Source organism: Cnephaeus nilssonii (genome assembly GCF_951640355.1).
Source record: "Cnephaeus nilssonii genome assembly, chromosome: 2".
Classification (NCBI taxonomy): Eukaryota; Metazoa; Chordata; class Mammalia; order Chiroptera; family Vespertilionidae; genus Cnephaeus; species Cnephaeus nilssonii.
Window position 1 is genome coordinate 109163345 of NC_137073.1, and position 25736 is coordinate 109189080.

A 25736-nucleotide genomic window follows, 5' to 3' on the forward strand; every position below is an offset into this window, starting at 1 on the left:
CATGTTTAGCTGCTGTAGACGGGATTGAGGGTAACGTTTTGCTCTCGGAAATCTTTTCTTCTGTAGCCGCGAGGCAGAGGGCTGAACTTGCGGTCTCTGGGGTCCCTGAGGTCGAGCCTGTTAAAACGCCAAGGAAGCGAGCGTCCAGCGGACCCTCCCGTCCCCAGATTCTTGCAGGAAGAAGAGACGGTGAAGTCGCATGAAAAAGCAGATTGGCAGGTACTCGGCGGCAGGGTTTTATCCCCTTCGAACAGTGACGTGTGGACCTTAGTCCCAGAAGAGTATTTGGTCTTTCCCTTGTGAAAGGGAAGAGAAGTTTGAGAACACCAAGCGATTCTACTTATAAAGAACTGAGTGGTATTAAGCATCATTTTTTCCACTCGTGTTTTAGGATTTTGAAGCAGAAGAAACGAACGAAAGCACACACTTTCCAAACAACTTGCTCTCTCTTTGGAACAAAAACCATGATCCGTCGTTGAGTGGTGCCAAGGAGGGGAGGCTGGAGTTTGCGTCGATGTTCGACACGATACATGCAGAGGACCCCGCCGCGGAGGCGGACGGAACCATCGCAGACCTGCACTCGGTCCAGAAAAACCTGCTCGCCGCCTGGACTGTAGGAGTTTCAAAAAACGTGACGGAAAAAGACGTCATGCTAAATTACACAGTAGTTTGTATTACTTACTTTTTCTACGTTCTTCAGTTTATAAAACGTCCTTTCCCAACACTTGATCTTTCCTTAAGCAAGAGCCCGAGGCATCCTGCGTGGGTGCTTTGTGTCTTCCAGCTCCTCCACCAGTGCCTGTCGGCCCAGCGCTGGGACCTGCGGGGCCGGCCGGCCGTGCGGGCCCTGGTGGCGCTCACCGCCAGCGCGCTGCAGCTCCTGCTGGCCCCGCAGCACCGGGGCCGGGCCTTCTCCGAGAGGCTGGCCGCCTGCGCTCATTTACTCAGGATGGTAGCTGACCACTTAGATGGCGTGGACCATCTTCAGCCTGAGGTCTCGGCGACAGCTGGTGGAAGTAGAACAGCCAGTCAGGACTCCCTGGTGGTCCCCATTTTTCAAACATTTCAAGGTAGTGCTTCCTGGGACGACTGGCCTGGGAGCTCGTCTTTCAGGATCCGTCCTCCAGGAGCGAACCTCGTTCAGCAGCCAGGACGCAGGTATGGTGACTGTGACGTTAGGATACCATCAGCAGGATAGAAGCTGTACTTCCCATACTATAAATCTCACCATTTTAAAGTTTACAATTTAGTGATTTTTTTTAGCATAGTCATAAGGTCATAGAACTATCAGCACTAATTCCAGAATATTTTTATCACCCGTAAAAGAAACCTTGTATCCATCAGCACTCAGCCTTATAGGTGTGATTTTATCTGAGAGTATTTTAGCATTATGCCAAATGCTATTCCACACACACATTTTATTGGTTTTGGGCAACCAGGTACTGTGGAGAGATTTTGGTTTAGGTAATAAGCACGAGGGAAACATGACCACAGGTACATAAGGCATTTGTGAAGGTTTAAAAAATATATTATGCATAGTTTTGGTCAGTGGACTTTGTGCTGTATTTAAATCCCATCAGTTCGTGTGTGTGTTGTTATGTCAGTGAAGAATGCAGGCCGAAAAGAAAGGCTAACCAGGAGGCTATACTGATTCCGATCACCCCTCGTCCGAAACTTGGGTTGATGATCGCCTCATTTTGTGTGCAGGCTGGTGTTTCTGTGGCGAGTCCTGTATAAAAAGACTTTGTGGTATCAGACGCAGTTAAGTCGAAGAGTTCCTGAAGGTGACAGACCGTTCCCTGCAAAGGTGGCCCAGGAAGCCGCTGCTGTCCAGTCCCTGCTATGTCACATCCAGGCGCACTTGCAGGCGGCCGGAGCCTGCTTGGGCCGAACCTTACAGCTCAAACCCATCAGCGGTCAGTGTCTCATACACCGTTCCTCACCCCATAAATAAGCAAAACAGCTAACGGGGCTTTGATTGTATTAACTGGTCACAATGATTGGTCTTTCAAAATTTCTGGCTGAGCTCTATACGCTGGGTTTTAAAATAAAGTACTTTTTTATAAAGTAATATAATTAACCCTAACTAATCGTTGGTAAAAAAAAATTTGCAGGTGAAGAGTGTTTCCTGTTGGGATCCTATGAAAAGGCTGTTGAACTGTGGAGGAAAGCTCTGCAAGAAACCCAGGAGAACGGTAGGGGGTTATTAAAAATAATATTCGTGCCCTGGCTGGTTTGCTCAGTGGATAGAGCATTGGCCTTCGGACTGAAGGGTCCCGGGTTCAATTCCAGTCAAGGGCACATGCCTGGGTTGCTGGCTCAATCCCTAGCAGGGGGTGTGCAGGAGGCAGCCGATCGAGGATTCTCTCTCATCATTGATGTTTCTCTCTCTCCTTTCCTCTCTGAAATCAATGAAGACATATTAAAAAAAATAAAAAATATTCGCCATAATATTGGTAGGAACGAATGTTAGCATACTCCAGAGTGTAAAAATAATTTCAAATGTGAGTGCTCAGAACTTCTTCATGCTCAAATAGAATAAAACATATTGTAGGAACCTGCACTGTCAGAAATACTTATTTAAAATTAGTTTTATTTAAAATTAGACTTAGTCTTGGAATTTGTAGAACCAAGAATTTTTTGTTGTCTGCAGATAAGGCCTCTTCCGTCCTTTTTTTGGTTAGTGATGGAACCCCTGATTGCTTGTTGATGGGGAAAAATGAGGTTTAGGTCACAAATAAAATCATGTGTCATTTTGTCATTTAGAGGGACTGAAAGTATCTAAATACGAAACTGGGTCAAATACCGCATCGCCTCTTACAGAGTTGAGAAACGTGGTGGTCAGTGCGCGTCATAGCGACAGGTCGTTCTGCTGTTTGGTCGATTTGCTTATTAGCCTTTTATTATATAGGATAAAACAAATACAGAAAGGTTCACATGACGAGAGTATACGGCTTCATGGATTTCATAAACGGGCCACCCCCAGAGTGTCTGCCCAGCACCCAGGCCAAGAGCCTGGCCTTGCTCATGGTTTTAACATGAGCTTAATTCTCTGGTCTAAGGAGGAAGAAGGACCTGCTTTCTTCAGACGCGCTATTACCTGTCCCTGTTGTACTGCCACCTGTATCGCTATAACTTAAACGACGCCCAGGGATTGTGCGACCAGCTCGTGAGAGGACTGCTGAGATGGTCCCGCCTCCCTGTAAGGGAGAATGAGGAGAGTTCGGGTACGTTTTCCAGAAATCAGTATCTTCCTTCGTGTTTACAGGTTTAGATATGAAATTGCTTATGTGTAAACGGTGGTGGTTCTGCCGGTTAGGGTTCATTCTGGACTGGCAAGTGCATTGTGGCTAGATTGCTTTGCTTGGATCCTCCATGTTGTTAAATAAACTAGTAACTTAAAGCCACAAGTTCCTAAGTGTATGGCCTCACACGTAGGGGCCAATTATGTTTGTCCTGTTGTCTTCAGAAGCCTAGATGCCTGTCACAAATTTACTTGTACCGGCCCTGGGTGCTCACAGAAACAAAACTAATTTCGAGTTCCCTCCTGGGTAATGCTGGGACTGAGATGTTACCACTTCGTGACGGTCTGACCAGAACCTCCTCTGCTCGCTGGCTGTGTCCCTTAGCGCCCGCGTTGGGACCCCCTGGGCCTGCGCACCCCGAGGCCGCGGTGAGGGTCGTCCAGTCCATGGCCCGGTTCATGGCCGCCTATTTCACCAACCAGCGGCTCTGCGTTCTGCCCCCGCACCACGTGAACGTCCTGCCGCCCCTTCACGTTGGAACAGGTAAGCAGTGTTCTCACCTTGTGCTGCTCTAACATTTAAGACAGTTTTACGCGGCGATCGCCACTCCGCGGAAGTGATACCGGCAGCTCAGTGCCTGGCGCTCGGGAGACGCTCAGTGACCATGTGCGAAGGAATAAAGTCTGAGAAAGGTGATTGCTCGGGTCTCTGCTTTTTGAATATGGATTTTTTTTAAGTCACAAATTTTGGAGAAGCTGGTATTTATAACGTTTTTATTTTTCAAGTCAAGGTGCTGCCACCTTCATTTCTATAAAAATTAAACAGATTTTGTGTATGCTAATTTAGAACGTAATTTTACTTGGATAGTTAACTTTAAAAAATATTTTTTTTATTGCTTTCAGAGAGAGAGGAAGGGAGAGAGAGAAACAGTGATGTGAGAGTGAAACCTCGATCGGCTGCTCACATTTGCCATTTTATTTTGAGGGAGTAAGTGCAAATCTCAGCAATATGTATTTTTACAAAAATAATAGTCCTGTCATCGTGTTTCCAAGTTGTTGATTCCAGTTACTTCAGCGAGGGGAGTACAGAAAGCTGGGGGACGGGCGTCACCCTTGGTATTTAAGCCCAGGCCAGACTTGTAATTTACAAATTGAAAACTACACTTGCCAACTTCCTTAAACAACACTGATATATTGAAACTGAATGTGCTCCCGTGTGACCTCCAGTAAGTTGTGGTTTGTCGCTGTGCTTTTTTTGCATGACATGAGGAACACGAGGTCAGGTAAACCTCCGTGTGTGCCCTCCAGAGTTCATAACCCAGTAAGAGAAATAGAAACAGGAGTCGATTGTGCACTGGGATCCCGCACGGACACGTGCGAACGACCCTCTGCTTATCTGGGTGACACAGGAGCTGGCCTGGCCCGTGGCCGCCTGACTGTGGCGCGCTCCGCGCTGCCTCTGCTGCGTCTGTCGCTGCCGGTTGTTCCCTTCAGGACGCTGGCACTCGCTTCCCACCCACTAACGCGGCGCTTTCTTCAGTGCGATTCTCCTGGAGTGTGGAGTAGTATGTTAGCCCGTGTTGTATGCATCTTCCTGGGGGGTGTAGGAAGGGTGACTGTGCCGGGTGAGCAGCGGGAGCGGCTGCGTGTGGTGACGGCGGGTCCTCTCCCGCGCAGAGCCGGCCCCGCGGAGCGTCCCCCTGCAGCACGCGGCGGCGGCCCGGGCCGTCCGCGAGCAGAGCCTCTCCCGCGTGTGGACCGTGGACTACGCCCTGGAGCTGCTGCTGATCGGCGGCCTGGCGCCGGAGGCCGTGTGGCTGGCCCGGGAGCTCGGGGACTGGAAGACGGCTGTGTCCATCGGCGTGGCCTGCCAGCTGAGCCGCCGGGGCAGCGGCTTCCCCAGGTGCGCGGTCAGGCAGACCCGGGAGAGGGCGGGGTGGCGGCCCCGGTGCCTCTCCTCCCTCCCTCTGACCCGTTCCGCGGACGTCCCCGCCAGCCTCGTCCCGGAGGACTGCCCGGTGAGGGTGTCTGTGTCCAGCCACTGGGCACGTGCGCTGTGGCCAGTAAGAGCGGAACTGAACTTCCCACCTGATTGAAATTTAAATACCCGTGTGCAGCTAGTGGGTGCTGTGCTGGGCAGCTCAGTGGCTTGCTCATTTGCATTAAAATGCTTATTTGGAGCATTAATTTGTTAGTAACGCCCTCAAAGAGCTCATAGTCGATGGGAGAGTTTGCCCTGGATTTGAGTTTAAGCTAGTCAAACCAGTCTCTGTGTTTTAACTTTTCTGTATGTTATGGGATCGCTGTGTCTTTTATGTTTTTCAAGGAGGTGACTAAACATGTATTTCCTTACTAAGTAACCTCTGTACACACTCTATACCAGGTGTATTCGTGGATGTAAACCTAAGTGGTGCCTAGTTCCTATGCTTCAGGCCTTTCCAGTTTGTAGGAAACAGGCACGTCATTCTAGTTTACATGCCCCGGTGAGAACAGGCCGCGGTGCTGGGAGGGCAGGACCCCAGGGGGAGGACGGAAATGCCTGTGTGGGAGGTGCCACTGGAGATGGGCATGGAAGGGCAGACGGGATCGTGGCAATTGGAGTAGCTACAGGGAGAGAGAACTTTCCAGACACAAGCAGAGCCAGGCCAGGGCTGGTCCAGTTTGGACAGAGCCCGTCTGCAGGGCAGCGGGGGCCGTGGGGTGAGACGTTTTAGCGCCATCACCGTGGGGCGCCTTGGTCCCCTCCTTAAGGCGGTGTTTCCTGATAACATTTCCTTCTTAGATGCAGGATGAATAGTGAAAGCGAATTTCACTGTCAACTTCACGTGTAGTTCTCGATGTGTGAATATTTGCTTTTTTGAAAATTTGGAGTCATTTCTCCTAATTTGATGTGATTTCAGGTTCAAGAAAAAGGGCCAGAATCTGCCGTTCAGCATGACTCCAGCACGGATTTTCCAGGAGAAACTCCAGTGTCTTTTAGGTCAGCCGGCCTCTTCGGAAGCAAAAAGAGAAATGGGCTCAAAATACAAACAGTTTACAGGTGCGTTACCTACACAGGCCTGGTAGGTAGAGCTGGTTAGTTAATGAGCCTTGTGGTATTTTAAAAGGCTGGTAAATACCCACAAGTATATTAACACTTTGAAGTAAGCTTATTGAAAATCAAAGTGTACTACGTATTTAAAAAAAAAAAAAAAATATATATATATATATATATATATATATATATATATATATATTTATTGATTTCAGAAAGGAAGAAGAGGGAGAGAGAGATAGAAACATCAATGATGAGAGAGAATCATTGATCGGCTGCCTCCTGCACGCCCAACACGGGGTATCAAGTCCACAACCTGGACATGTGCCCTGAACAGGAATTGAACCTGGAACCTCTTGGTGCCTGGGATGACTCTCAGCCACTGGGTCACACCAGCCTGGCACAGGAGTGCTTTCATACTGTGTGCTAAGCCTTAAAGCATGCTGACCATAGTTGAAGTCATTTTTATTAACTATGATAGTAGTACCATGATGGATTATTAAGAAAAAAATTTAAAAATCACTATTACTCTCCCATTCTCCCATTGCCTTCACATGTTTTATTTTATTTGGCTGTATTTCTTGATTTTTTTTTTTACTCAGAACTATACTTCAAAAATATTTTTATTATACATTGTTACTACTACAATGTCTAATTTTGGAAAAAGTACTTGTGCCATGATTGCCTATAATCTTATGTGCCATGATTGCCTATAATCTTAAAGTAACAGAGTAGTCATTACATTTCTGTCTGGAAGCTTGCATGTCAGCCGATAGGTTTATTTTCAAAGACCAGCTCTGTTCACTGTGAGATGTTACCCTGCAAAGCAGAGTGAGAAGTAGAATCACGTGTTAACTGTCACACCTCACGCATGTAGATCCCATTGAAGAGGAGGACGCGCACCTGCTGCTGGGCTCCGTGCGGGAGGTGCTGAAGGCCGCGGCCATGGCCGAGGCGGACGTCCTCTCGGAGACGTGGCAGCTTCTGGTCCGCTCCGCCAAGGACGTCAGCCGGAGGCTCTGGGGCCTGGTGCCCGGCGGCCTGTACCTCCCCGCCCCTCCGCTCTACTGTCCTCAGCCAGCTCTTCTCAGCGAAGTAAGCGGCCTTTGAATTTAAAGTGGATTTTGTCCAACGTCGGACTTGATTCTGTGTACCCAGGCCTGTGACAAGGCCTTTGCTCTTGGCTAGTTCTCAGTCGCGTGGGAAGCGTGCGTGAACCGTACAGAATAAATCAGAGATTCAGTGGGGTCTGACAGAGGCCAGAGCAGCTCAGCGGGAGGGCCTCACCGAGGAGGTGGCGCGAGCAATGAGAACGACTTGCCGGGCGAGGAAGGACAGGGCCTCGCCTTCCCCGGGAGCGGAGCTCTCTGCACCGTTCCGTTCCGCCGATGGGGTCGGAGAGGTGGCCTTCACCTGTTGTGGGGGAAGGTCTGGGATTCGGGTCCAGTTAGCCCTTTCCGTTGTTCGAGGGGAGGGAAGTGTTTCCTGGACGCTAGCCATCGCTCCAGTTGAAATCTCAGGCCAAGACTCAGCATTTTCTTTATAAAATCTCCAGGACCGGTCTAGGTTCCGGGGCACTGTCTTTGCTTGCACGTTAACGGAAACGTTTTCACCTCACTGGCTACGAAGTGTGATGGCTGTGTTTTCTCAGGAGGACGGTGACGATCTCCTGCTGAGAGCGGAGAAGGAGACCCGCCGGAAGGTGTCCGCGATCCTGCAGCGCCTGCTCCTGCTCCTCCGCGCGGCACGCTGCTCCTTCCCGGCCGCGCAGTGGTACATCCTGCAGCTGCGGTGGGCCAGGAAGGTCATGCAGAAGGTAGGCGGGTCTCCTGTGCGTGCTGTGAGCGCGTAGGATTGGTGACTGGGACCTGTTCCCATGGAGTTCTGTCTGTCAATCCCTGGTCAGACTTACCACAGTGAACCTCGACAGACCATTGTTCATTGATGAACAATGTGGACTCTGCCCTGGGTCTCTCTGAGTCCCATCCTGCCTGGCAATGGAAAGTCTAATGTGGCCCGGCCAGTGTGGCTCAGAGGTTGAGCGTCAACCTATGAACCAGGAGGTTACGGGTCGATTCCCGGTCAGGGCACGTGCCGGGGTTGCGGGCTCCATCCCCAGTCCGGGGTGTGCAGGAGGCAGCTGATCAGTGATTCTCTCTCATCACTGATGTTTCGCTCTCTTTCTCTCTCTCCCTTCCTCTCTGAAATCAATTAAAAAACATATTAAAGAAAGTATAATATAGTCAGTTAATTTCAGTTACATCCCCCCCCCCCACCCCAGTCACTGGGGATTTAAACTCAGTTCATGGTTTTCTCCGACGTCTGCCCGAGGCATTGCAGGTGTTCTGGGGGTGGAATCACAGAAAGCGAGGGTTGCTCCTGGTTCTGTGTCTCCGCTCCGCGGTCCCACCAGCCAGTGCCCCTGCCGGCGGCTGGGACGGCAGCTGCCTGGGCTGTGGGCTCCCGCACTGGCTGCAGCCAGCGGTCGCTGCATTCCTGCCTGACCTGAGCCGGGGGACGTCTGCCCGGATGCCCTGGTCCAGCTGCAGGTCCTTCGCAGGCTGCAGCCTCTCTGTGAATGTGGAAATCAGCGTTATTAGCCCCAGTACTTTTCATTTGGCCCTGGATTCCATTAACAACGAGCGTCTACACCTTCTACTTTATGGGGACGGACCCCTTAGGCTCCGAGACGTGGTTTATCAAGTTGTTCTTGAAAATTAGTCTCTTTAGAGAGACAGGTTTGTCCTCATCCTGTATTTTGTCATCCCAAAAGCGTGGATTATTTTGTATGTTTACTGAAAACTATGGAAATCTGAATAAAGAATGGTCTTTAGTTAATGTATCAAAATATTGGTTCATTGATCACAAATGCACTATAATGATGCAAGCTGCTGATAATGGGGAAACTGCGTGGAAACACTGGGGACTGAGCACGCAACCTGGGCATGTGCCCTGATTGGAATCGAACCGTGACCTCCTGGTTCACAGGTCGAGGCTCAACCACTGAGCCATGCCGGCTGGGCGTACACATAGTTTTATTTTAGGTGAAAGTTAGGTACTTTAATTTCTTTATCATGCCTCTGGAGAAAGGACAAAAAGCATTAAATTCTTTTCGTACAGACATAACTGAGTGACAAGAGGATAGTTTGATTAAACCTTTTGCTCTCTTTTGAGATTGAGCCTAGTGAACCTGTTGAAGTAAGTGTGCGAGCTGAGTTTCTGAGGGCACGGCTGATTTCAGGACTCGCTTCTTGGGTGGTGTCGGAACCATGCTGTGTTTCCGTTCTCTGTGGTGTATCTTCTCCTGCTGCCTGATGCTTTATGGTTCCCTCAGACAGGGATCTAGGCAGCTGACAGTGAACACGTCCTGTCCTTCTTCACTTCCAGATTCGAACGAAAGGCTCCCTCCCCGCCCTGAGTCCCTTCCCTCCGTCACTGCTGCACTACTGCCTGGGCGGCGTGGCCTTCTTCCGGCCCGGAGCCACGGGGGACAGAAAGCTGGATGAGGTTTCCATTAAAGCAATAGGTTTGTCCCAGAGGAACTGCTTGCTTAGAATGTTAATGAATGAGCTCCTTTACACCTGATGTGGGGACGTTTCCATAGAACAGAATACTCTCCTGGCGATGAAAAGATGTGTGTGTGACCACATGGAAAGCAATCCAAGATATGTTAAGTGAAGAGAAAAGAAAACTGCATAATAGGATTTTATGTCTTTATGTACTGGTATTGGTTTTAATAAAGAATATTCATTGATATTGGAAATGATGTTTTAGTATTGAAAATTTTTAAACTTAAATGCCTATCTATAAGTGATTTTCCAAATAAGTTAACTATATAGCATCAAGTACAGGTGAATGCATTGGCTTAAATAGTATCTACCATATACTATTGAGCTTAAAGCAAGTAACTACCAGTAACAGAGTAAGTTATTTATTCTTTAACAGTGACTTAGTATTTCCATGCAACTGACATGCATGAACTATTCTAGAATAATAATATACATAAAACTCTGGAAGGTTCTCCATGACTTTTATGTAAGGTGTTGATAATGAGTACATGTTTCTTTTATAATCAAGAAAATACATTTATTTTGGGGCCGGGGGGAGACACGCAGCGGGAGTTGACGTGGCTCCATCGGCGTCTGTCCTCATACGACCCTCCTGGTGTGTTCCTGCCTCAGGGAGTTTCCGGGACCTCTGTGCGCTGTGCTGGATGCTGCATGTCCGGGATCAGTTATCCCGCAGCTGCAGGCAGTACCAGAAAGCGAGAGAAGACGCGGCGGGAAAGAAGGTACTTGCCTTGCCAAAGAGGAAGAAAAAGGAACAGGCATTGCTTGCAAAACTGTCGCTTGATAGATTTTACTGTTTGGAGCAAAATCTTCTTTTGGATTTATTCTGCCTGCCATCTGCAGTGAAAAGGAAACCCATTTTATTCAATACCCGTTTAGGACCCCGCCGTGGAGTTGGACTCGTGCGCGGTTGAGCACTGTCTCTGTGCGGTGGAGTGGGCTTGCAGAATGCTGCCCTTCTCTCGCTTTTCTAACGTCGAGGAGCTTATTCAGGATCTGATTCTGAGCCTTCTTGGAGATCTGCCACCAATCAGAAAGGTAATGTGAGTGTAGGTGAACCTGAACTAAACCAGGATCAGAAACTTCTAGGGATTGTTCTTGTAATTAAGGATGATGTTGCTCATAAAACTCGCTTTTTCATTTTTCTTAAGGTAGCAGACATTTTTGTGAAAGCGTTTCCCAATCCTGAGGACATCAGGGTTCCTTTAAGAGAAAAATACCACTCTCTCCGGCAGAGACTCAGCCACTGCGTCGTGAAAGGTACCGCTGGTCGTTTCTCCGTACCTGCTGGGAAGGCTGCTCTGCTGGGGACTCTGGTTTGTCTGGACAGCACTGGTCCTCCCGGGTGCGCCTTTCTCCTCCTGGGAGACGGGGTGCGCAGGCCACCCTTCCCCGCGCAGCACCAGATCCGCGGGGAGCAGACAGGAGCCGGCTCCTGCGTGGCTCTGTCACTTAGTAACTAACCTGTGCCCGGGCAGGGGGCTCAGTCTCTCCGAGCCTCATTTCTGTATTTGCAAAATTACTATCTTGATCCGGGTCTAAGAATGTGTATTGAAAGAGGATTAAATAAGATAAATTCTTATAAAATGAGCATATAGGGCTTTTCATAATGTGGATATTTTATTGAAAACTAGTATTCTTTCCCTTTATGGTTATTTATGCTTCTTCTAGTTTTATCCTATACATTCAAGATGATCTTGTGGAAATTTCTTTTTATTGTGGTAAACATACATAATAATGAAATTTGCCATTTTAAGTGTAGAGTTCAGTGCCTTGACTGTGATGTGGAAATATTAAAAGAATTCAAATTACCCATATTTTTAGAGCTAATCTAGAATTTAGGTCTAGTTATGTCCTATGATTGCACATTACTGCATTCATATCCTTATGTTGCATTTATGATTTCTATTTTTTTAAAATATATTTTTATTGATTTCAGAGAGGAAGGGAGAAGGAGAGAGAGAAACATCAATGATGAGAGAGAATCATGGATTGGCTGCCTCCTGCACACACGTTCCTGGGGATGGAGCCCGCAACCCGGGCATGTGCCCTTGGCCAGAATCAAACCTGGGACCCTTCAGTCCGTAGGCTGACACTCTATCCACTGAGCTAAAGCAGCTAGGGCGTGATTTCTATTTTTTTTTTAAAGGTGTTTTTGACATCCTCTAAAACCTAAAAGTCTTGTTTAGGTACGAATGTTTAAACTTTTTTATAGGCAGCCTCCAAAAACTTCCCTTTCCATTGTTTCCCATTAGTTGAAGTCAGAAGGTGTCCTTGTTTCTTTGGCTAAAGTTATACTCATTTTCCTTATTTACCACGCTGTGGGGATAGGAAAAGTATTAGTGTTTCTTTTTATAGTTATTGTTCTGATGTCTAAGATGGTTAAATTACTTCGTAATTTTTGTTTTCCAGGATACACTTAAAAAAATGTTTTTATTGATTTCAGAGAGAGGGAGAGAGAGAGACGGATAGAAACATCAATGATGAAAGAGAGTCATTGATCAGCTGCCTCCTGCACGCCCCACACTGGGGATCGAGTCGGCCACCCAGGCATGTGCCCTTAACCGGAATCAAACCGTGACCTCCTGGTTCCTGGGTTGGTGCTCAACCTCTGAGCACGCCGGCTGGGCCAGGGTCCCGTCCCGCTTGCTCTTAGTGGGCCTTCTCCGGCTCCCGCAGGGAGTGTGGACTGCGGCTTCCTCACGCATCCTGATGCAGGCCCATCGGGGAGGGGAGGGGCCGTACTTGTCGGCGGCTCTGTGTCCTCGGGAGGGACCCGAATCGGCCCTTCTCGAGCTGAAACCTCTCATGAGTGGACGCCTGGCTGCCTCTCTTCCCAGGTCCCCACACCGAGGAGACCATGTCTGTCGCCATGCGTGCCATCCACAAAGTGAGGGTGAAGGCCCTCAGACGCGTGCAGAGGAACATCGGGCCCTTCGAGACGCACGTCTGGGAGCCCGCGGAGGACAAGCCCGCCGAAGGTCCCGGGTTCGAGGGGTGCTCCCTGGGGACGAGCCCGAGCAGGAGCACACTCACAGACCTGGGCACGCCCCCGGGCCACAGCGAGGCCGACACGCTCTCGGAGGCTCGGTCGGCCGGAGGAAGGAGCGGGATGCATCTCCATCACAGGTGCGGCTGAGCGCCCTCAAAGCCGGCGCTCCGGGTCCCTCCCTTTGAAAGAAAGGTCTCCATGTTTCCATGCAGCTGATGAGCTGGCCTCAGTCCCAGCGACCGCACTGCTTGGCGGGTTCACGGGAGCGAGCACTGCCCCCTCACAGGCGCTGGGAGTGCAGATGAGACTGTGCGTTTGAAAAGCCGTTAAAACCAGTAACGAGACAGGAAGTAATTTGTCACCTGAAAGTGTAAAATCCAATGAGTAGGTTGAATTCTGGAGTTCAATGAAGAATTTTAGTTCTTTTAGTAATCTCTAGACTTAAATAGTTCAGGGTTTGGGGGTTCGCTAACTTTTATTTTTCAGTTTCCAGGGAAGGAAATGGCACGTTTCATTTTTGAAACTCGCCCCTAAATTGTTGAGAGATTCTTGCTCATCATTTAAACTTCTGAAGTCTTATTGAAGCAGACTTTTTCCTTTAAATACATTTTTATTGATTTTAGAGAGGAAGGGGGGGGAGGGGGGAGAGAGAGAGAGAGAAATTGATTGATGGGCTGCCTCCTGCACGCCCCACACTGAGGATTGAGCCCACAACCCGGGCATGTGCCCTGACCAGGAATTGAGCCGTGACCTCCTGGTTCATAGGTCTACACTCAACCACTGAGCCACACCAGCCGGGCAGGTTTTTTTTTTTTTTTTCTTTATAATTCTGGTATCTGAAATGTAATTTATCCTTCTCACACCTGAAGGAGTATATCACTGAGCATACCCTGGCTTAAGTGAAGGAATCCCTCTACTCCAAGCATCTGCCGACACCGTATTGTGCAGGGTGAGCTGGCTGACCAGTCAGCATCTGCGTGCACGGCCGCCCCGGAGGCCGCTTGCTGGGCCTGTTTGATAAGCAGAGACGCAGACCTGGCGCTCTGGCCCCGGCCCAGCAGGAACTTGGACTTCTCGTTCCTGGACCTCGGGGTCTGTGTTCTGCCCCAAGGACCACGTTGAGAGGAAGCAGGTTGGCAGTTCGGGTCCGGTAGCAGCAGAGTGTTTAAAGGTCCCTCCTTTCGTGTGGAGGGGTCCTGCGGGCGGCCCTGCTGCTCCGGCACGTTGTGCCTGCGGGAGCGCACGGGCAGGTGCAGGAGCAGCAGCTCAGGCTCCGGGCGTGTTGGTGCCGCGTGGTTCTCACTGTCTCTTGTCTGACCTTGTAGAGCAGCGGTCGCCAGCTGTCGGTCCGTGAGGTCCGAAAGGTGGGCGACCGCTGTGTTAGAGGATTTATTTTTCCTCCCAGAAAAACATTCGTGTTTTCTCATAGGAAAACTTCTGTGACTACATCTTAACACAAATTTTTCCTTTTATATTAATGTGTGGTACTTTTTATTTTGAAATTTTTATTTTTATCCTCACCCAAAGATATGTTTATTAAATTTTTTAGAGAGAGGAAGGGTGAGGGGAGAGAGAGAGAGAGAGAGAGAGGGGGGGACAGAGAAACATCGATTGGTTGTCTCCTATACACCCCTGACTGGGATCAAACCCCCAAACTGGGCATGTGCCTTGACTTGGAATGGAACCTGCAACCTTTTGGTGAACGGATGCTGTAACTGATTCAGAATGTTCGGCTCCAGTGAACACTTAGAGATTGTTTAGTCCAACCCCCTCATTTGAAAGATAGATAATCGGAGCATTAAAAAAAAATAGGTCTCAGTGGACGGAATTTTTATTGTCAATTCTAACAAGTTTTACTGATTAAATGATCTTTAATTTTGTCTTTTCTAATTTTGTTTCGCTGTAGGAAGGCTCCAGATCACGTGGAATCAACGCTGACTGCTAAGCCCAGTGATGACCGGAATGTGGGTGATCAGAAAGGAAGCCCGACAAGGAGAGATCAGGAAAAGGTGTTACAGCACGCACTGCCTGTGATCGGTGTCTGGGAGTTTGAACGTGATGACGACGAGTACGTGAAGTTCCTGGACCTCTTCCTGAGTTACGTTCTGGAGCGAGACCTGCGTGGTTGCGAGGACCCCGGCGTTCCATTGCTGACGAGCTTCTCGGGGCATCTGAGAGAACGGGAACTGGACCCTCTGCTCTCCGGCGTGCACGCAGCATCGCTCCGCCGCCCGGGCGAAGCCAGGGGCCAGGCCGTGTTCCGAGCGGGCTCCTGCTTCGAGGTCGCTCCGGAGCCTGAGGGCCCAGAAGGCCCGGCGCCTCCAGCCCCAGGGCTGGCCGCAGGGCCCAGGCCCCCTCCAGAGAACCTTCTGGGTGGTTTTACTGAGAACGGCGGGGAGAGCGGCTTGTTCGGTTTAAAGCGGAAGGCACTCTACGGGACACACGGTGATGGTGCAGACAAGCCTCGCATCCCGCGGGTGTCGAGCCGGAGTGCGTGGGCTGCCGAGGGCAGGCGCCGAGGAAGGTGTGTGTTCAGAGCGATCGGGGGCAGTGACGCAGGCCCCCTGGCCGAGCTCCCTCCTGCGCTGGGTGCAGCGGGCGGCGCAGGGCTGCAGGGGCTGCTGGAGTGGATGCTGCGGTGGGCCGCCCACAGGCTGCCCTGCGACCCCAGCCTCCTGGCGCCGGCCCAGGCCCGGCCTGTCCTCCGGGTGAGAACCTCTGCGGCTGCCATTCTGACATCACTGTGGCTCTCGGAACAGCCCTACGCTGCTACGTACAAGGCAAAGAGTGCCAAGGCAAAGAGTGCCGTTGTGGAGGTAAGTGCCCGAGTTACTCCATGCAAGTGGGAATTCTCATTTCAGATTAAAGTATATTTACATTTCCCCAGGTGCTGAAGGATTATTAAGAAACTAAGCTAATGACAAAATCGAGTATAATCTGATCACCCTATATAATAAAAGCCTAATATGCAGATTGACCTAACGGCAGAATGACCGGTTGCTATGATGCGCACCGACCACCGGGGGCAGACGCTCAATGCAGGAGCTGCCCCCTGGTGGTCAGTGAGGCGCTCCCACAGGGGTAGTGCCGCTCGGCCAGAAGCCTGTCTCACGGCTGGCCTCCGCGGCAGCGCTAAGGAGCAGCGAGCCGAACAGTAAGGAGCAGCGAGCAGGCGGGTGGTGAGGAGCGAGGGGTCTCGGATTGGCGGACATCCCCCGAGGGCTCCCGGACTGTGAGAGGGCGCAGACCAGGTTGAGGGACACCGCCCCCTCCAGTGCACGAATTTCGTGCACGGGGCCTCTAGTTGATGATAACCACCTAATTTTTTCCTTCTTCAAGTGGTTCCTTTAAGTCTTAGAAGTTACTAATTGGGGAACAAGTGCTTGGTGAGGTTTGAGGGCTCTGTGTCTGTTGATAAAAAGGAGGAAACAAAGGCCAAGTTAAGGGGTGTTATGCAACCTGTTGCTGGAGGTGACCTTGCCCACTCGTTAGGACGCGCCCTTTCTGTCCCCTCTCTCCTTCCTGGGTTCCTCTCAGCGGTGACGCTAGCGACGCTGCGTGTGTAGTGGTACATGTAGTGTCCGTGGGAGGAGGGGGGCTCAGGAGCCTCCTGCGATCGTCGTGGTTGACCCCCCTTCATGGTCTAATTCTGCACTTGTTCTGTTTTAAACTGCCTCCACTGGAACATAGTTTACTCTAGAACAGTGATGGCGAACCTATGACATGCGTGTCAGCACTGACACGCGTAGCCATTTCTGATGACACGCGGCCGCTGAGGAGGCCGCATGCCGAGGATGAAACATTTGCTGCTCCTGAGGATGAAACATTTGCGAAATAATGTTTTTTTCCTCAAAGTGACACACTACCCGAGTTATGCTCAGTTTTTTGGCGAAGTTTGACACACCAAGCTCAAACGGTTGCCCATCACTGCTCTAGGACAAGCATGTCAAACTCAAAGGCCAACGCCGGCCAAATAGACGAGGCGTGCGGCCTGCGGGCTGCAAGTTTGACATGCTTGTCCTAGGATGAAGGGTGTGCGAGAGTGTGTGTGTGTTTTATTTTTTATGAGTTTTGGGGGTTTTTAGATCAGCTTTGTTGTCCTAAGGTAGTTTATAAGATGCTGTGGTATTTGTTGTCACGGAAATGTGTGTTCCTAGGTGTTGCATAACTAAATACCTAAGTAAGCGGTAAAGGCTTGTTGTCCATTGCAGTTTAGCTGTGAATATTTCTGCCTGCTGTGTCGTTTTGAAGTAATGACTAACTGCCTTCCTAACAGCCCAGAGAATGACAAGGTAGCAGCTCTGCATGTGTTTGCTGTTTTCCCGTGGCCTGAAAACGTGGGTGGTTCCCCTCACCCATTCCGAGGCCGGGCTCTGTGAGTGCCGCTCAGGCAGGCAGGCCGCTTTGCTTTCTCCGGGCGGAGGAGGACTTGGCCGTTGCCTCCGCGTCGGGTAGATGTGCACTCGCACCCGCCACAGAGAAGTGCCGAGGGGGATTAGCAATACACACCAGAGCAGCAGCAGGGGGTCCAGCGATGAGATCTAAGTGCTGCAAATGGCTTGTTCCAGGTGCCAGAGCGACCTCGCCCCGGGTCTCCGCTGGGGCCCCCCGGTGGGGGTGCCTGCAGGATGCGCGCCGGCTGCTCGGTGGCAGGGTCCGGGCCAGGGGGGCCCGGCGGAGGGGATGGCCCCAGTGAAGCTCGTCGGAGCGCCCTGAAGTAAGTGCCGACCCGGCCTCCTTTTCCACGGACGGCCTCGTTGGATGCTGTTCGGGCTTGAGGGGAGGCTTGCACCGTTGAGGGTTAAAGGAAGAAGCATGTGCTTGCACTAGAGAACCGGAAGTGAGCACTTTCCCACGTGCTTTAGGCACTCCTGGCAAACTCTTCCCTGTTAGCCTTGCGCTTCCGTCTGAGAGGAGCGAGCGGCTCGTCCTGAGGAGCCCTTGTTACGCTAACGGGTTCCGCTGTCACCCCCTTTCCCCTGGGAAGCAGTGCTCTGCGGGATCTGTCCTTGGACCCCAACGTGGAGCCTGTACACAGGGGAGTCCTCAGGGAGAAGGGCAAGCTTGAACGAGTTGACATTATTCTTTTTTTTAAAATATATATATTTTATTGGTTTTTTACAGAGAGGGATAAAGAGTTAGAAACATCGATGAGAGAGAAACATCGATCAGCTGCCTCCTGCACACTCCCTACTGGGGATGTGCCCGCAACCAAGGTACATGCCCTTGACCGGAATCGAACCTGGGACCTTTCAGTCTGCAGGCCGACGCTCTACCCACTGAGCCAAACCGGTTAGGGCACGAGTTGACATTATTCTAATCTTTTGAGTAAATGAAACGGAATGTTGCTCCTGTGGACCAGACATGTTTAAAACACAAAAGACTTGATAAATATAAACACTGTATCAGTTGAGAGCAAGCTTTTTGTTTCCAAGAGTGAGTTATAGTTACAGATGCTTCATTTTTGTCAATAGAATGCCAACTGAAGCCAAAACCCCTGAAATGAAGGAACCCAATGATGAGGGTATTTCTGTCACTGATGACACTGATAAACAGTTTATAGACATCATCGATGAGGACCCTTTAAGAGTGGAAACATTTACACAGGAGGAACTGGAGACACTCCCATCAGACCACGAAGGTCAGTTCATTTGGCTAATCTTTTTGCTTGGCTTTCTTAACTTGAAATTGGCGAATGGTTATCTGTGATCGCTTACTTAGTCGTATGTCTAAGATGGTATGTTTATAATAGTCTAAAATAAAAAATTAAAGCAGAATTCAGTACTTACGAAGTGCTGAGCACATTAACCTGAATTTAAATCGTTAGACCTTTGCCTTGCTGGGGAATTGCCCTGGGCCTCTTGTTCGGGGCCTTCTCCTCGGCCGGCCGTCTTCCTTAGCACGGGTTCTCGGGGCTCTCCGTGGGGCTGCTCTCACCGAGGGGGGCCTCTCCAGGCTCATCGCAGATCACTTGACGAAGAGGGGTTGTCTCCAGGTGTTTCTAAAAAAGGTTTCTGTAAGGAGGACATAAAATATTTCTGCCATTATGTTTTTTCCCTGTAGTAAGTCCTGAACCGTCTAAAGAGTGAAATGATAATTTTCCAAGTGGTCCCTTTTCTCTCCCTCCTTGTTTCTCTGCAGAAGACGCCAAAGGACCTGTGGGAAGCCCCGAGAGTCCCCACGCCGCCGCTCACACGCAGACGTCACCATGGCTGTTAGAAGTAAGTCTACAAATAACGGCTCAAGTTACTGAAGTGATACTTAAGTGTTGTTAGTCAGCGCCTCCGACCAAGGCCCTTTTCTCCCAAATCACGCCGTGGACTGCAGCGTCGCTGCACCCGCAGCGTTTCCTTCCACTGAAATTCTGTCATTAGTCATGTCAGGCAGTGACATAAATGTTCATGTCATCAACTGTGCAGCAAATTAGATACTCAGGAGTGAGGAAGGTATTCTTTACTCAAAATACGTAGCTCAGCTGTTGCGTGCAGTGTTTGCATGTCTATGTATGACTAGAGGCCCGGTGCACAAAATTTGTGCGTAGGGGGGGCAGGTCCCTCAGCCCGGCCTGTGCTCTCTCGCAGTCTGGGAGCTCTCGGGGGATGTCTCTCTGACAGCTTAGGCCCGCTCCCTGTTGTGGGGAGCAGGCCTAAGTCGGCAGTCGGACTCCCTTAGCACTGCTGTGGAGGTGGGGGAGGCTCCCGCCACCACCGCTGGGGTCGTCAGCCGTGAGCCCGGCTTCTGGCTGAGCAGCGCTCCCCCTGTGGGAGTGCCCTGGCCAGCAGGGGGCAGCTCCTGTGTTGAGCGTCTGCCCCTTGGTGGTCAGTGTGCATCATAGCGACCAGTTGTTCTGCCGTTTGGTCAATTTGCATATTAGCCTTTTATTATATAGGATTGTTTTCTCAAAACTGTGAATACATTTCCAGGTGGAACGCAGACATTTCTAATTATTGAAACAATTCCTTTAAAAAGGATTACTCTTTCCTGGCTTTCTCATTGTTCTCACAATGTACGTATGTAATGATGGCCGGATACACACGTGTTTGTGAATACATTGTACTCGAACATGCCCAGTGGCTCCCGGTGACGGGCCAGAAGCAGCGCCCAGAGTGTAAGGTCTGGTCAGAGTGTAAGGTCTGGCCTACGCTGCCGAGGTTTGGTCTCTCACTGGCTTTGAAACTTGTCACTCGGCGAGCGACTAATGTCAGACTCACTCAGATACCTGCGTGTAATACCTGCTTGTCTCCCTCTTTTCTGTTTGGGTGCCGTTCCTTCTGACAGCACTCCGCAGGAGCGGCTCCGAGTCCGCGGGGGGACCCGGTGGAGAGATGTGAGGAGAAACAGCCGGCGGCACAGAATGGGTAAGGGCCGCGTGTCCCTCCGTGAACGGGCGGAGGGCGCTCAGGGCTCATCTCGGATTCACTTGATGGAAAGATTTTGTTCCTTATAGTTTACGATATGCATGTTATGGTCATGTTGTGCTCCTAATGCAATTTAAGTTCAGTTGATAGCAGTGGTGAGTGATGAGTTTTAGTAACTTACACTCCTCAGTCTCAGTAGAGTGAAGTAAGTCAAGATACCTAGCCTTTTGTTCTCCGATCACCCTCAGCCTTACCAAAGTAACATGCAGCTGTAAATTCACCAGGGTTTATTCCACGGCTGATTAGGGGACCGCCCTTCCATACTGATCCCTTTTTATTGGATCAAATGAAGAACCATGTGAATGTAATGGTATATGTAACATATACCATTATATGTAAATCTAATGTTTCAATAACACACTTAAGGTTGGCATGCAGGAGGCAGCCTAGCCTATGTAAAATCTGTCACTATTGTGGTTAATTATTGCACACTGTTCATAAGGCTGTGGTGTCATATACTCTGCTGGCTAGCTTAGTTATGTTTCAAGGAGTGCTGAATATTTGAAAGTTTAGAATTGCCTTGCATGAGAGGCAACATAATTAGATTTTCTCTCTCTTCTCAGTGTGAAAAATTTGTTCAGTTCCATGGAAAATGAACAAGAAGAATATATTTAATGTCATGTGCCTTCACAAGTAACATAGATATTCCTGCCACTAAAACCAGTCTTTACAGTTGTGAATGTGAGAACGGGCTCTCTCGTGCTCTGAGCAAAGGGCTGCTCCTTCCTCGGGGAACTTGAGGCCCCAGCTCACCTCGTTTCTCCTCCCTCATTGGAGGTTTCCTTATTTCTGTTGCTGAGCAGGCAACAGTGTCCAAGTCGCTAAGCCATCCGGACACAGCCGTTGCCTTTGTTTGAATCTGTTACTAATTGCTATGGCGACAAATGTAAACAGATTGTAATTATGAGCTAACACTACAGAGGCCGCATTAGAGGATGTTTAGACTCTGACATGGCTGACCATTCAATCGCCTGTCTCTTACATAATGTGAAGAATATCTTGGTTCCCAAGCGATCATTAGTCTTTAATTGTAGCATGATCGAGGCCTTTTCAAATCGTGAACACACCATTCCTCATTCATTTTGTGTAGACAGAAGTTCAGAAATTTCTAGGTAAGAGCTTTTGCATACACTACCATTTTATCCTGTTTTATAAGTAGATACGAGAATAAACTGATGCCTTCTGTACCTTTTGAAATAATTACTAAATGTTTTTACCAAAAACTAAGAGAATAATATGAAATCAACATGAAGCATTAAAAAAGTGACGTAGGCCCTAACCGGTTTGGCTCAGTGGATAGAACGTCGGCCTGCGGACTCAAGGGTCGCAGGTTCGATTCCAGTCAAGGGCATGTACCTTGGTTGTGGGCACATCCCCAGTAGGGGGTGTGCAGGAGGCAGCTGATCGATGTTTCTCTCTCGTCGATGTTTCTGACTCTCTGTCCCTCTCGCTTCCTCTCTGTAAAAATCAATAAAATATATATTTTTAAAAGTGATGTAGGTACACATTTCCGACACCTTTAAGTGAATTATTAAAAGATTTTCCTCTAACAGGTGTTTTAAAGCAGTGGTCGGCAAACTCATTAGTCAACAGAGCGGCAAACTGCGGCTCGCGAGCTGCATGTGGCTCGCGAGCCGCAGTTTCCCGACCACTGTTTTAAAGAAATACAGGAACTGTTTTAGAACAGGCTTTTCTGAAAAAAGTAGTGGCTCTCTTACCGAAAGATGTGGCAGTTGCTCACTTTCAGCCTCGAACAGGTTTCCAGTAGCGCATAGAATGCTTTCATCCGTGAGCAGACGCGTCCCGCCTGCTGTTGCGTGTTTGCAGAGGCGGGTGGGCTGTCCGTGTGGAAATCCTGCTGGAAGGAGGACCGTGCAGCACAGCTTTACTTTAGAAAACTTGTCCGTCGTTAGAATTGACCTCCCTGCCCCTTGTTGAAAGCAAAGGCTAACAACGTTGTCTGAAACGGGCACATGAGTTGTAAGGCCCGTTTTCATGGATTTGACAAATGAGCTTTTGTTCTCGTGTACCTTAGGTGTCTGGTAAAAGGCAAATACTGCTGAAAGGAAATGAGAGCAAGCCCCAATAAATCTAAATGTGATTCAGTGCGTCCTTTTCTTGTTAGAGACAATGATGGGTTTATTTGGATAGGATAATGCCTGCTCCCTTATTTAGTTTAGGAAATTGATTTGCTTAGAAAACATTGAGTACCTGCTATGTTTAAGGAATCATCCCCAAATAATCATTTTAGTTTGTTGGTTAGGGTTTAATTATAAAAACAAACTCTGATTTGTTTGGAAATGAAATATTCATAATACTGTTATTTCACATTAATGATCAGTGTGGGTTTGCTGTATAGCAAACTTAGAATTAAATATTTTTTAACCCATCTTAGAATTAAACATTTTTAACCCATACATTCCCTGTTTTCTTTTTTAATTTTTTTATATGTTTTTATTGATTTCAGAGAGGAAGGGAGAGGGAGAGAGAGCTAGAAACATCAATGATGACAGAGAATCATTGATTGGCTGCCTCCTGCATGCTCCCTCCTGGGATTGAGCCTGAAACCCGGGCATCGGGAATCGAACCAGTGACCTCCACCGAGCCACACCAGCCAGACACAATCCCTGTTTTCGTAACTCCATTCTGGGTCATTAAATGTAGTTAAAAGCACACACATACCCTCAAACCGAATTAGGTAGTGTGTCCAGCAGAAAGAAGGATTGCACAGGTTTCAAACTCACGTGCCTGCAGGGACCAGGCAAGTAAAACACTGTGTGGATGTTCTGGCTTGTCACGCGGGGAGAGGCCCATGGCTGACCGTGCAGCCACGTCTCAGCGAGAGCACGGACGACCAGAGTGTCTGGTGGAGCCAGATGTGAGGGGTACCGAGAGGCAGGCTTGGCGCTTAAATGTCCTGAAAACTTTCAGGAAGCTGCGGAAGTACAAACAAGTAGGATCCAAACACCCAGATCACAGACGTGTAATGTGCTGTATCGACTGACGTGTGATTTGTTCATACGCTCCCCGCGCAGGGCACAGACCCCTGCGTGTGAAGAGAAGTCGTCCCCGGACCCACCCGCGGTGCCCAATGGAGTCAGCGTTGCTTCACAAACCCCGGTGCCCACCCCCCCGCCGGCCCCGCGCGCCGAGCCCCGGGCGCGGCCGCCAGACTCGCCCGGTTCTGTTAGGCAGATGCTCCAGGACGAGATGTTCAAACTGGTTCAGGTGAGCGCCTCTGCCACGAACGGGGGAGGCTACCCGTGATGCGTGTGAGGCTCTTACACGTGGACACACACCGGGGAGGGCGGGCCGACGTGGAGTCGCCCGCTTCTCTGCTGTGGGCGCTCCTCACGCGGAAGCTCAGACCCCGGGCCCGAGGCTGCCTGGGCGCTGTGGGCCGGGCCGTCCCTTAGCCTCTCGTCCACGGTGAAGCTGCCGGAGTAACCTGGCCAGCCCCGGCGGGGGCAGCCGGCCAGCCCCGACGGGGGGCCCGGTGAGGAGCCCGGCACACACCCATCTCTGAATGCTTCTGTAATTACCCCCGCCCGCTAGAGCCCTCCTCTGGGGTCCCTGGGATAGTATACACCCTGCCCCCGGGGGCCCCCGGCCTCACGGTTCGTGCTCCAGGAAGCCAGTCTCCTCTTTACTACAAGCCTCCCAGCTCCCTTCCCGCCCCCCGTTCCTGGGCCTCTCCGGGCCCCCCCACCCCGGTGTCTGCCGTTTTCCGCGAAGACGGGTGCGGTGTGGTGGAGGAGGCAGCTGATCGCTGTTGGTTCTTTGTGTTTTTTCCATCACATTCTCAGATGTTTCTTTGATTTTTTTTTTTTTTTTGCAGCTGCAGCAGATCAACTTCCTGACTCTAATGCAAATGGCAGGGTCGTCCCTCCCCAGCCTCCCGGACGCCCACGGGCTGGCCCCGCAGCCGCGGTCCGCGCGCTCGGAGGAAAGCCCGGAGTCCAGCCCGCCCGGGGGCAGCGGAGGGGACGGCTCCCGGGCGAAGCTGAAGGAGAAGCTGCCCGTCCCGCTCCCGGCCACCGGGGAGCCCGCTGGGGAGCCCGCCCTCCCCGGAGCCGTGCCGGCCGCCCCGAGCGGTGCCCGTTGGCAGGTAGCCCCTCCGGCAGGCCCCGGGCAGTCGCCCCGGAAGTTCGGTGGCGGTGGTTTTTGTTCCCGCAGTAAATAACCTTCTCGGCAATTATTACCTCCCAACCCCTCCAAAACATACTGAGCAGCATTTACTAAATAAGGAGTTTGTTACATATTTTCAACTTACACAATAGCTTTTTTCTCTTCCAGAATGTTCCACATGGGCATGTTCCTTGTCAGTTAGAAGGCCAACCTCGGAATAGCGGTCTGAATGCAGCCCCTGGGAGCTTACCGCCGACTTCGCTTCCCCCGGCCCCCGCAGGCCACGCTCGCCTCCACCTTCTGTCCGCACCCCCTGCCACCCCGAGGGCGCCCCCTCGGCCCCCGGGCGATGCTTTTCCTCTGCTCCAGCTCCAGCCGGAGCCGCGCTCTCGGCCCTTCGCCTTCCCTGCGGACAGAGCTCCGTGGGTCCCCCCCAGGGGTCTGCCGCCGCCCCGAGAGGCCTGGGGGCCCTGCGGTTCCCGCCAGCCCCCTGCGCCCCAGAAAGCGGTGCCCACGTCAGCGCCCCCCGGGACCCGGAGCCCCCGGAACACCGACGCCCCGCGGCCGGCAGCGGAGCCGAAGCGAGGGCCGGGGACTGGAATGACAGAAACCCCCAAGCACTTGAACCTGGATCAGTATGTGGGACAGGAAAACGTGACGCCCCGGTTTACGAAGCCGGAAGGAGTGTTCGCTGTGCCGCCGGGGCCCCCGGAGCTTCCTCCCCGGTATTCCTTCGGGTTCCCGTTGCTGCACCTGCAGCCGCGCCGCGCTTTCACGTTGTTCTCCGTCTCGAGGGCACCGCTGCCCGGCCCCTCCATGGCCGTCAGAGCGGCGGCGGGGGAGAGGCGGCACCCAGGCTTCTGCTTCCCCCCTTCCTGTCCGGCTCCGGAAGACGCGGTAAGCACCTGGCGGGGGTGCAGCCGCGCGTCCCGTGTCCTTTACGCCGTGCACACTGCGCTCGGGACAGGCCGATACGCGGTTCCTTCTGAGAACAATGCCTCTTGTTGACAGTCACACACAAGTGCAGTTCAGAACAATGTGGGTACCTTAAAGGTTTTATTTAGGTCTTGTACATTAATACTAGAATTTGCTGAACGCTCTCACACACGTTTCTTCTACTCTCAGAAGAAATAAGTAGTAAAGTAAAATGCCCAGTATTTGTGTGTGTGGAGAGAGAGAGAGAGAGAGAGGGAGGGAGAGGAGCATTGTTCAAGGCTGCTAGCAGTTGTGATATGATTGCTTTCAAATCTGTTACAGGTTGAAATTGTTAAATAGACCAGGTCTATAAATAGTTGCATATATTAAAAAATGGTGTCTTTTTAAAGTACTTAAAATACAAAAGATTGAATCT

At 50.6% G+C, this 25736-nt stretch overlaps 1 protein-coding gene across 4 annotated transcripts in view; it reads left to right on the plus strand.

The window, feature by feature from the left end:
* The window catches only part of CPLANE1 (ciliogenesis and planar polarity effector complex subunit 1), a 71124-nt gene that overhangs the window by 13132 nt on the left and 32256 nt on the right, over nt 1-25736 (plus strand). For 3 of the 4 annotated variants that reach the window (XM_079759976.1, XM_079759975.1, XM_079759977.1), the window contains exons 11-34: nt 67-219; nt 392-1158; nt 1708-1916; nt 2115-2195; nt 3063-3227; nt 3630-3788; nt 4654-4809; nt 4922-5147; nt 6145-6284; nt 7156-7373; nt 7930-8094; nt 9666-9804; nt 10460-10569; nt 10727-10885; nt 10999-11107; nt 12688-12976; nt 14746-15655; nt 17408-17556; nt 18314-18480; nt 18981-19060; nt 20118-20197; nt 23293-23485; nt 24096-24365; nt 24554-25282. In XM_079759976.1, coding sequence (XP_079616102.1) covers nt 67-219; nt 392-1158; nt 1708-1916; nt 2115-2195; nt 3063-3227; nt 3630-3788; nt 4654-4809; nt 4922-5147; nt 6145-6284; nt 7156-7373; nt 7930-8094; nt 9666-9804; nt 10460-10569; nt 10727-10885; nt 10999-11107; nt 12688-12976; nt 14746-15655; nt 17408-17556; nt 18314-18480; nt 18981-19060; nt 20118-20197; nt 23293-23485; nt 24096-24365; nt 24554-25282 — 5823 coding nt within the window. The remainder of the gene's footprint in view (nt 1-66; nt 220-391; nt 1159-1707; nt 1917-2114; nt 2196-3062; nt 3228-3629; nt 3789-4653; nt 4810-4921; nt 5148-6144; nt 6285-7155; nt 7374-7929; nt 8095-9665; nt 9805-10459; nt 10570-10726; nt 10886-10998; nt 11108-12687; nt 12977-14745; nt 15656-17407; nt 17557-18313; nt 18481-18980; nt 19061-20117; nt 20198-23292; nt 23486-24095; nt 24366-24553; nt 25283-25736) is intronic. The other variant, XM_079759978.1, reaches the window with a different exon arrangement.